The 11,628-nt window shown below is 58.5% G+C and overlaps 1 protein-coding gene across 4 annotated transcripts in view; it reads right to left on the reverse strand.

Annotated features, from left to right (window-relative positions):
• The window catches only part of Arid3a (AT-rich interaction domain 3A), a 29,917-nt gene extending 18,845 nt beyond the window's left edge, over window positions 1–11,072 (reverse strand). Inside the window, exons 1-3 of one of the 4 annotated variants that reach the window (XM_031349228.1) lie at window positions 11,049–11,072; window positions 6,665–7,330; window positions 5,633–5,948 (exon numbers count right to left, since the gene is read on the reverse strand). In XM_031349228.1, coding sequence (XP_031205088.1) covers window positions 5,633–5,948; window positions 6,665–7,068 — 720 coding nt within the window. In that variant the 5' untranslated portion in view covers window positions 7,069–7,330; window positions 11,049–11,072. Of the gene's footprint in view, window positions 1–5,632; window positions 5,949–6,664; window positions 7,331–7,434; window positions 7,609–10,502; window positions 10,585–10,645; window positions 10,845–11,048 lie in introns of those variants that run through there. The other 3 variants (XM_031349226.1, XM_031349227.1, XM_031349225.1) reach the window with 3 other exon arrangements.
• Window positions 11,073–11,628: the final 556 nt, after the last annotated feature.

Genomic DNA, 11,628 nt, shown 5'->3' on the forward strand with positions numbered 1-11,628 from the left:
AAAAAAAGCACACATCCACAACTGGCCAAGGAATAGAGAGGCACAAAGATGCTGGGAGATTTGCTATGTGGCCCTGGGTCCCTGCAACCACAGTCATAGAAGCCACAGGAGCCGTACACCAGACTCATCACTGCTGTGTCCCATGTCCAGTGTAGATACAGCCACCACACCCTCTCAGGGACAGCAGCTTTTGGGACACCGCTCCCTCTGCCACGGCGTGTGTTATTAGAAAGCGTGGGGCGGGACAGAGCTTGGCAGCAGGTCACAGGGTGGGGAGCCCGGCTGGCGGCAGTGACCTGGTGGCCGAGTTGGCGGCACAGGGACCAGATAAGGTTCTTCCGGCTGACTCAGCATAGTTCCCGGGGGTTGGCACGGGTTGGGGCTCGGTGCCAGGGCTGGCGGGCAGGCACCCTCCTGTGCCTGCCACAGCTCGCTGGCTCAGCGCCAGTAGCCACAGAGACTTTGATGAGGTTGCCCAGGGGCTTCCCAGCACCTCCAGTCCCTGTCCCCCCCTTCCCCCGCACCCAGGACTCCTGAGCCCCAAGAAGACTCTGGGTTGGAGCTGGCCGCCAAAACTGGCTGGTAGCCCAGAGACAAACATGTCCCAGACAGTGACGCCGCCACCATCAGAACCCAGAGTCTGACCTCCAGGCCATCACCCGGGCAGCCTGGGTCTCCCAGCACACCCTTCGCTTCGGAAAACGTTAGCCTACCCTTCTGGGCCCCTTCTGGCCTCTCCAGTCCTTGGCTCCAAATCCACTGCCCCACCAAGACTAACTCTGGTTTCCTAGAACGTTCTAGAATGCCTAAGAAGTAGACCCCGCCATTCTTGCCTGTTGGTGGACTCTTACACACCCTACAAAGCCCCTGCTGCTCTGTGCCTTCCTGCCGACCTCCTCCCGGGTCCCCACCCCATGTGGCCCCAGAGGCTCACTGTGTCATTTACAGCAGGAGAGCACGTGTGAGAGACCAGTGCTGGAAACTATCACTATCAGCAGCCATGAAAGTTTTGCCTGGGGCAGACAAGGCAGGCGACAGGCTCAGGGACACGTGAGGTGATTGCAGACAGACCTGCCAGCTCCGCCCAAAGCTCCCACCTCCAACACCTGGCTCCCTGTCCACTTCCTTGTATGGGGGTGTGTGTGTGTGAATCAGAGCAGCTGCCCTCAGGCCAGAGGTCGCCCTGGACACTCCACTTCCCTCTCTACTAGAATGCTGTCCACTGTCCTGGACTTAAAAGTAGACTTTAGGGAGAGTGGGCAATATAGTTGAGAAGGTAAAGGAGCTTGCAGCCAAGTCCTGCGACCTGAGTTCAATCCCCACCCCCAGACCCAGAGGAAGGAAGGAGAGAACGGAATATTTTAGTTGTTCTCTGACCTCCACGGAGGCTGTGACACACGTGCCCCTGCTGTGACACGCGTGATCCTGCCCACACAAAGTAACAAGCAAACAAATAAGTAAATGTAAAGAACAAAACATTTTTAAAGGGCTAAGAAGAAAGGGTGGGGGGGCCATGCCTGGGACCCCCCAGTAGATTTCAGTAGAAATGAAGAGTTCTGAACCAGCCTGAGCCACAGCACCAGATCCTGAGCTTTATCTGTGAGAGGGATGCGTGCTCCTGACCTGCCAGGGACTCACTGTTTCTGTAAGGGAAGGTGAGGTTGGTGGGGCTGCAGGCTTTCTCTAAAACCCTGTAGTCACCAGGTTCTTTCTATCCACCCTGCACCAGAACCTGAAGAGGTTTGGAGGCAGCGAGTCCTTCCTGCATGGGGCTATGGCCACCCTGTGCCTCAGTTCCCCTCCACAGTCCCACCCTTATAGACAGCAGAAGGAGCCCATTAACTTTTTTTTTTCTTTCCCAACAGGTTCTTTGGAACTCAGTATGCAACTCAGGCATGGACCTGTGATCCCTCTGATTCTAACTCTCAGGTGCTGGATGAAATATGAACATGGGTCTACCTGGGCGGGAACCAAGAGCCTCATGTTAGCCCTGAACTCATTCACGCTTCTGCCTCAACTTCTTTGGTGCTGAGGGTGACAGGCAAACACTAGGATTCCTGAGGTCAGGCTTGGGTTCTGTGGGGAATGGAGGACAAGTGAAGGTGTGGAGGAACAGGGCCCTCCCGACCCATGGGGAATGCAGACAGTCAGTCGGCTGTCCTCCACAGAACTCCTAACAGGCACTTACTTACCAGTCTACCTAGCAATTTCACTGCAGGCACACGCCCAAGGGGAACAGAATGAACCCACAGAAGCCAAAGACAGAAGCTGGAGAGCCAAAAGAGCCCAGCGTCCAGCGCGGACGCAATGGACGTGCAGTAGTCCACCCACACACCTCTGTACCACATGGCCTCTCAAAGGAGCAGGGACTCTGACAGGGCAGGGAGCGGACGCTGTGCTCAGTGAGAGACCCTGTGCGGTGGGTCTCTGCCACAGGGAGTGTCCACAACAGGGAGGTAAATGTTGGGAGTTGACAAGTGACTGTGCGGGTGGAGATGGAGGAACTGGAGCATTCTGAACCTCACAATTATTTCATATAAACTTGACTCTGTGAGTGAGCTAAAAGGCAGATGTGCTGGTGTGTGCCTATTATCCCAGGACTCAGGAGGCTGAGGCGGGAACATCCTTAGCTTCACACCAAGGGTCAGTCTCCAACAACAACGAAGATGACAACAACCACCTGGACATGATGACTCATGCCTTTAATCCCAGCGGGGGGGGCGGGGGGGGGGGAGGCAGGCAGATCTCTGTGAATTCAAGGCCAGCCTAGTCTACAGAGTTTAGGACAGCCAGGGCTACACAGAGAAACCCTGTCTCAGAGAATCAATGAAAATCCCACAAAAGACTGCCAGCTTGAGAAATCACAGCAAAGCCACCATGAGCCCGGGTGTGGCCGTGTTGGGACAGGAAAGCTCCAGGATGTGCGTCCAATGCCAGGAGACCCAGATCCTAATCACAGCCACTGACCTCACTCCGGTGTCCCCTCCCCAGGTCCCACAGCTCAGGGTGGATCCCAGCTGTCTAGGCTCAGCTGGTAGAAGCCAGCCGTGGCCAGGACTGGGAAGGAAGACAGGGAGACAGTGCCAAGTGGCCAGCCAGCCAGCACCGCCACGTGCCAGGAAGGGAGTGGGGCAGACGCCAGAGTCAACACAGGCTGGGCCTGGGGCTGACATCTGTGGGGCTGGCTGGACCACTATTGACACAGACAGCACAGGTGCCAGGCCAGCAGGGCGGCACGTGGGAACTTCCACAAAGATGCAGTGAACAGAGTCCCAGGCCAGCGGAATTCTGCTAACACCATCTTCAAATCCACTCCCCCCATCTTGTTTCCTTTTTTTGGCTTTTCAAGACAGGGTTTCGCTGTGTAACCCTGGCTGTCCTGGAACTCATTCTGTAGACCAGGCTGGCCTACAACTCAGAAATCCGCCTGCCTCTGCCTCCCAAGTGCTGGGATTAAAGGCATGCACCACCAACAGCCCGGCCCTATCTTGTTTCCTATAGGACCAGTTGGCCCACAACACAGGAAGCTTCCTATTCCCTCAGACCCTGTCTCCAGCTGTACAGAAGCCCCCTCATAGCCCATGTCTCTGCATGACCTCTGACCCTGTCCAGGTTATCCCCAGAACGGTCCCGACAATGGTTCTCATGGCCCGCCTTTGTTTCACTGCACTAGGGGCCCTGCTGCCCTTAAATGACTACTAGCCAGCATGGAGCATTGGGGTCTGTCAGCATGCACAGGGGACATCCTCGGATCTCTGACCATAAATGGCAGTCTTAGGCTGGTCTTAGTCCCTCGGCCAGCTGTGACAAAGTGGGACAGAGATGCCTAACTTGGTTGGCGCTGGGGTTTGCAGGGAGCTGAATGCCGGGTAGTGAGCAAGTCAGGAAAAGTCATAGGTGTAGCCTGCCCTCAAAGTAGCTACGACAGGAAACAGTAGCTGTCAGTACACACACAGACCTGAGGAGCTCACAACTCCTCAGGCCCCCACTGGGCAGCAAACCCACCAACTCCTCAAGAATGGCCCAGGCTGCCTCTGAGCCAGGGAAGCCGAGGCACACAGTGGGGAGGAGCCAACAAGCTCCAGTCGAGCACAGAGACTTTTAGGTGCAGTGTGTTTACTGAGAATCTCCTGGGGGTTCGGGGGGACCAGTCTTGAAGCCCACAGCCACCTCTGGGCCTAGGGTGGGACTGGGTCACACCCAGGAGCAATGACGTCCGTTTGATAGGTCAGCTGGCCGGCTGCCCAACACACATCTAAGCAAGCCAGGGCGAGAAACAGAGATGGATGGGTGAGGCTGCCCCACCCAGCCCAGGCCCTGTCTCAGCAGGTCCCACGAGGGCAGAGGGTTAGCCTCCTCTCCGTTCCTCGAAACTATTCTTTGTGCCCCAGGGCCTTTGCATGGCCGTGCCACCAGAATAGGGTATGTCCTGAGCCCAGCCCTAAGAGTACCATAATCCTAAACCAGCCTGAGCTCTCTTGGTGCCTCAGCTCAATGGCTTCCCAGGCATGCCCATCTCCCATCTTCTGCTTCAGTTGGAAGGGGTCTCTGAAAGGGACCTCAGGCCTGTTTCTCAGGCCCCACCCAAAAGCAGAGCTCAGGTGCCCCCCTGAAGCTATTCTGACTAGCTCTGTCACAGAGAGAACATCAGGAGTCCTCAGCCACCTCTAGGGCCACCGCATAGCCCACACAAGACTTGGCCCTGGAGCCAGCCCGGGAGCCAGTTTCCTCCCAGGCCACACACCCAGGGGTCGGCTGGGCCAGCTGGCCGAGCTGGAATGCAGGCCCCAGCCCGGCAGGCCAACCATCTGGTTTCCATCGGCCTGCTGACTTCAAAGGCTCCCTGCTGGCCACTTCCTCCAGCCTGCAGGGAAGAGCTAGGGCAGCCAGAGCTTCCTCCATGCCCCTCCCAGGCCCAGGAAGCCTGGGTCGGGGGCCCCACAAACCACCCCTGCCTGGTCCACCAACACCAGCACCTCTGGAATCATCCAGCACCCCTGGAACTGTCCCGTGACAAGTCTCCATGCTCTGGATCCTGCTTGCTCCTGTGGCCATCAAGGGCCCCTTGGCACCATCCTGGATCAGCACTGACATGGGACCCTAGCCCTCTGGACACTGTACCCCATGGCACACACTACTCGAACCTCACAATTTTCCAAGGCTGACTCCACACCCTGGTCTCGGGGCACCAAGTCCCCTGCACTTGTGCATAAGAGTGTGTGAGCCACAGCCAGGCTCTGGTATCCACCTTAGGTTCTGAGGAAGGAGCTCTCACTGACCCGGAAGCTCACTGACTGCTAGGCTACTCGGCCAGCAAGCCCCAGGGATCCTCCTGCCTCCATCTCCCAACACCAGGATTGCAAAAGCACTGTGCTTGGCGTTTCATGTGTGCTAGAATGAGCTTGGCCCTCCTGTCTGCACGAGCGCTCTACCCACTGAGCCATCCCCGACACCCACAAACCACTCTTCTCCTGGAGAGGACTTGGCAGAACCCCACATTATTCCCGAAGTTAAACTTCACACAGGGTCAAAGCAGAGCCTTGCCAGGGTCCCCAGTGCCCAAGTCAGAATGCCTGGGGTCTGCGGGGTAATCAAAGGCCCCCAAGGGACCAGATTCAAGCATATGGCCTACCTGTTTGAACTGCTCCTCAAATGTCCAGTCCCCGTGGTCCGGTGGTGGCATCTGGGATGCCACATGACTGGGGTGGGCCGGGCCAGGTCCCAGGCGCTCAGGGCCACTCAGCATCCTGGGACCACCATCTCCACGGAAAGCCTGAGTGGGCGGGGCCTTGCGGGGGAACAGGCCTGCCTCGCCCAGGCTGGCAGACTCTGGGGGACCCAGGCCTTCTTCTTCCTCCTCCTCTTCCTCAAAGTCATCTTCATCTTCTTCCTCCTCTTCTTCCTCCTCCCCCAGTTCTTCCAGCTCTTGTTCTTCCCACTTGGGCTTCCTGGAATGGACACAGGGCACCTGCTAGTCAGGAGAGAGCCAGGCACTGCCTTGCATCAGTGGCAAGGACAGGCCCACTCACGTCCCCACCCTCAGTTTCCCCCTCTTCAAGCAAGGCCTCTCAGGGCACCAAGTGGGTCCCTGCCCACCTCTTTTTTTTGTTGTTTTTTGTTTTTTTGTTTTTTAGAGACAGAATTTCTCTGTATAGCCCTGGCTGTCCTGGAACTCACTCTGTAGACCAGGCTGGCCTCGAACTCAGAAATCTGCCTGCCTCTGCCTCCCAAGTGCTGGGATTAAAGGCGTGCGCCACCACCACCCGGCTCCCCGCCCACCTCTTACTTCACTTCTGAACAAGTGCCTATAAGGGGCCCCAAAACATCTTCTCAAAGGTTCTTGCCACAGGACCCTTGCACATGGGGCTCCCGGCTCCCAGCGCTAGACTCCCTGTGAACAGTTTCCCATCCGCTCCTCAGTCACAGTCACGTTCTATCTAAACTTGTCCCTCCTCCTCTGTAACACCTTAGCCTAATGTTCCTGGCGGCATCTGGCACAACCCCAGAGCTTGATGAGTCTCAGGATACCAGCATGGCAGACCCAAGGAATCACAGAAGCACTCGGCAGCCACTTGCTTAGACATGCGGCGTCCCCCCAGCGACCCTCACTGGCTCCCACTTTTCAGATGCACAATGAGCTGCTGTCCTCGACCCGAACACTCACGTGTCGTCATCATCATCATCATCAGAGCCCACGTCCATCGGATGCCCGTCTCCCTCAGTGTGTCCTGGTCCCTCCAGGCTACTTCCATGCAGGGCGGGTGAACTCAGGGTCCCCTCCCGGGCTGTGCCTTCATCCTCCGAGACAGGAGGCCCATCCTCAGAGCCCCTGGGAGAGGACGGATGTCCCAAGCCAGCAGCAGCAGCTCGCATGGCAGCCAGTGCAGCCATCTGCGTCCTATGCATCCGGGCATTCTCAGGCTCCCTGTCCTCGTCTGTCATGGTGGTCCGAGCCCGGATGCTCGTGGGCTCGGGTGGTGGGGGTGGTGGAGGCTGCCGAGCCTCCAGTTCCTGCCGGGCGCGCTGCTGCCTCTGGATCAGAGTCTCCATCACAGCCTGCAGCTTCATGGCCCTGCGGGCCGGGCCACCCCGGGCACCAGGGGCAGTTGGTGGGGGTGGCCCCTGCGGGGAGGGGTCCTGGCCGCACTGCAGCGTGGGGGCCTCGGGGGAGCCGGAACAGTGCAGGGTGGCGGCTGGCAGAGAGGGGGGCTGCCCACTCAGGCTGAAGGCTGGTGGGACATGCCAGGAGCCACCAGTGGGATCCTTGTTGTCACGTCGGGCACCCAGGGGCAGAGGCTGGTGTCGGGCTCATTCAAGCACCTGCAGACTCCTGGGGGAACACATCGAGAAATGAGGTCAGACTCCACCTGTGCCCCACTGACACATCCTTCCCCAGAAGGCGACAGCAAAAGCTGATGGGAGAATCGGTCACACCTGCTCAGGGATCGCATCCCCATCTGCCTGGCTGCAGGTTCCTTAGGACCAGGGTCACCGCAGTGGACACTAAGGGAATCTCTGGGGCCCCTCTGGTCAGGTCCACCAGGGACACCCTGGGTGATTGTCCCATAAGAAGAGCAGTGGGGGAGGGGCCTGGTGTTCTTGCTTTCTTATTGGTCATACCCCGCTTCTAGACCCTAGAGTCCCTCTGGGTTCTGGATTCTGGCTCTAAGTTCTAGATGTCTCTTGGCCCCAAGAGGCTCCGGGAACCCTGGCCAAAATCACATAGTCACTGTCTAGCAGCCCTAGACAAACGTGCCCGTTTACATTTTGCTTTCTTAGATGTCCTTCAGCTGGCCTCTGGGTCTTGGTGCCACCAGTGTGGTACAAGTGCCCACCGTGTGTCACACTTGGGAACGGCAGCACACCATGCAGGTGTCATTTGAGTGTCCTGTGCTGCTCGAGGCTCCGTCATCACTAGAATATAGAGCTCCAAGGAAGTAAATGTCCCAGAATACAGCATGTGTCCCTGCCAGGAGCCCTGTATCCCTTCAGCCAGCAACAGGATCTAAGTCCCACCTGGCCCCAGGCCGCAACTTGACCCCCCCACACACACATAAGCCACCAATAAGACAGTAGACAGGACTCAGCAGGCCAGGGCCTGCACTCAAATTGCCTGAAATCAAGGGACCATGGCACAAGGGGAAAGTTTAGTCCACCTTGCAGACAGAGAATCTGAGAGGTCATCCCCTGTCTAACCTGAACCTCAAAAGTCTACGCATACAGAACCCCTGGGAACGACCCCCAACAACCCAGTGTGTGAAGAAGGCAGACAGCTCCTGGCTGTTGTTTGAAGTAGAGACACCCTGGTCATGGGCTCCCCTGCTTAAGTAGACCAGTTCAGGACCCTCAAGATCTTCAAGGAGAATACGGAGGCCTAAGGACCCTCCCCTAGACATGTGGTCACCCCAAACTCCCGTACTTTCAGCAGAAGGCTGGCGGGTGGGTGGCCCCAAAGGAAAAGGAAGCCAAGGGTCACCCCTTTCAGCCTAGACTTCCCAGGACAGAAAAACCTTGGAGGCCTGGACACATGAGTGGCCTCAACACTCAATCCCTCCACACCCTGTGGCTGCTGGTCACCCTGGTCCACCAGACCCAAGAACTGCTGGAGGGGACATTTCTGAACACTGTCTGGCTTGACCCAGCGCCCTTCCCCCACCCCACTGAGCACACCCCCCCTACGGAAATGCTGAAAGTGACGCCCCCTCTTTGAGGGTGGGGTTGGGGAAAGCAAAAGGAAAAAGCTAGAGGAAGCCCCTCTCTCAGCCTCCCGTCACCCCTCCCAGGCTTGTTTGGTTTAATGACCCTTCCTGGTTGAGGGGTGGGGGAGGGGAACAGGGTAGGCCTCCACTGGTGGGGCTGGTAGCCCTGGAGGGGCACAGATGGGAACCCCAAAGCTGCCTCTAGGTCAGGCCTGGACTTCCTCCCCACCCTCCAGAGGTACTGGTACCCTTAGCCAATGTAGTCCCATTCTAACTGACCCCCTCCCCCAGCCCTTTGTCCTTGGCCCCCACCCTCAATTTATGACATTCTCAGAGAGGTCCACCAGGACTTGGTAGCTGGTGTTTGTGGAAGGGGGGGTCTGGCTGGGGTGGGGACAAGACCCAGAGCCACACCCTCGTCCCCCACCACCTCCAAGCCTCAGGTCAGAGAGAGAGGGAGAGGGAGAGGGAGAGGAACAGGGACAGGGACAGGGAGAGAGAGGGGGAGAGGGAGAGGGGGAGGGAGGGAGAGAGAGAGAGAGAGAGAGAGAGAGAGAGAGAGAGAGAGAGAGAGAGAGAGAGGTCACCAGCTCGGCCAGGCCTTGCAAAACACGGTTATTTGGAGTTGTGCAAGGCCAGGGCCCGAGGGTGGCGAAAGGGGCCCCTCTCTCCTCCGAGGGAGGTGGAGGGGGAAGGGCAGGAGCTGGGGAGGGGGCTGGGAAAGAAGGCACCGTGCCCCCCCAAAGAGACGTGTGCAAAAACACACCCCAGTCAGAGGACAAATGTAAAACAACAAAACAAACAAACAACCCCCCCCAGCGGAGTCGGTATTTCAAAGGCTTCTTGGAAAGAGCGAGCTCCGGAGGAGGGGGGACCCTGCTGCCCAAGTCGTAAAAAACGGAAGATATTTGACAAACCCGCTGCGAGTTGACACACACGCGCGCACTCCGCGCTTCCTGCTCCCTCTTTTGTGTCCGGGTGCGGGGGGTGCGGGGGGGGCTGGGACCCTACCTCAGGGATCTGGATGGGCGCACCCCGCGGGACAAGTGGAGACCCGAGTGGTACATTGAAGCTAGGGAACGAAATGGGGGGGGGAATAGGCGAACCCGCTGGACACAGGTTTGGAAGAGAAAAAGAACTGTAGGCACTGGGGCGTGGTGGCGCGCCCGGCCTGGGATTTTCCCAAGCACTTGAGAAGGAAAGCTGCGGCAGGGGGATGGCCTCGAGTTTCAGGCTAGTATGCGCTGTAAGAGGAGTTCTACGTCAGCCCGTACTACACAGCGAGATTCTATCTCCAAACATCTTTTTTAATTAATAAGAAAAAGCAAAACCCTGTTCCGAGAGCGCAGCCCCCAGTCCTTTGCGCGCGCGTACGTACACAGACACACACACACCCCGGGTCCGTTTCCTTCCGCCAGGGGACAGCGCGCACTCGCGACCCCCGCGCACTCGTGTACCGGATGAAGGTCTCCAAGATCTACAACCGCGACAGCCACCCCAACTCTGATTCCATCGAATAGCCTACTCAGCCCCGCACCCCTCTACGCGCGCGTCTTTGCCTAACTTTGGAGACCCCGCAATTGTCGGTTTCCAGGGTGCCCTACGCTGCCACCTTTAGGGGAGATCGCTGGAGCCGCGCTGCTAAAGGCCTTATTGCTCCGGGTGGCCCGGGGGGCGCATGCCCGGGTGCCTAGAGCCCAGTCCAGAGTCGAGCCTGCTGGTGGCCTCCAGTGGCCTCTCTCCCCCTTGGCCTCCCCCCTGGTGCCCGGTGCACGCTCCTGGCTCCGGGGTCACCCGTCTCACCGAGTCTCCAGGCCGCGTCTACATCTCCATCCGTCTGGATCGGATAGAGACCAGGTCTCCGCGCGCGACCGGCCCCCCGCCCCGCCCCTCCCCCACCCAGCAGACGAATCGCCGTGTGACAAATTGCTCTCAGATGCAAATACCTCGCCGGTGATTCAGCAGCCCCGGGGACGCAGGAGGAGGTGGTGGGTGTCTCTCCAGGGCCCCCCTTTCCAAGCTTTCCCAGGACACTACACCGGGGTCCCCCCTCTCCAACTCAATCTGAGAACGTCCACGGTGGGAGGAGGTGGAGGAGAGCTGGAGAGCCGCCACAGAGTGGACGGAAAACTTTAGGTCGCGGCCCCTTTAAATGATAATAAATAATAAAAGGAAGGGGGAACCGGACTGAGGGACGCTCCGCCCCCATTTTAGGGACCGTGCGCAAAGTGCACGCTGCAGCCCACGCCGCAGAGGCCGCGAGCGGGAGGGCGGGGCTGCGAGAGCCCCGTCGCGGGAATCCCAAAGAGTTAAAAAGGTTCCTCACCCCACCTCTGAGCGGAAAGTCACCTGGGCCCCCGGCCGTTTCCTGGTCTCACCCGGAACGCGAAATGGATAAGCCAAGCTTGGAGCTGGAACCTCCGCCCACTGCGCTACCCAAACCTTCCCAGCCTGGGGCTCCACGTCTCTGAATTGGACTTAAAATCCCCGGAGAGGCTAAATCTGCGGGGGCCGGACGCGGGGGTGGGAGGGCTCTGCGTGCGCAAAAGCACGGGGTTGGGCTGCGCGCGCGTTCGAGGAAATGCGAGGAACCGTGACGACCCTACCTAGGAGTGAGGGGAAAGAGGGCCATCTTCTAAGCAGCTCAGTGAAGCCGCTGCCTCGGTCCACCCAGTTCGTCCCGGTAGAGTGCTGGATTCTGAGGTCCCATTTTGCAGGCTGGGGAACCAAGGCATGATGTGAGCTCAGCTAGAAGTTGAGGCGACCCTAGTGGGTAGGTAACTCCAGTGCTCAGGGCAGCCCCCCCCCCCCCGACTTCGACAGGTTCCCCATGGGTGGTGCTCGGGTCCCTTGTTGGACTGTTGTGGGGATCTTGAGCAGTCTGTCCCTTGAAAGCCACTAGTGTGAGGATGTGTGGGCAAGTCTGGGG

This window comes from Mastomys coucha, unplaced genomic scaffold (genome assembly GCF_008632895.1).
Source record: "Mastomys coucha isolate ucsf_1 unplaced genomic scaffold, UCSF_Mcou_1 pScaffold4, whole genome shotgun sequence".
NCBI lineage: Eukaryota > Metazoa > Chordata > Mammalia > Rodentia > Muridae > Mastomys > Mastomys coucha.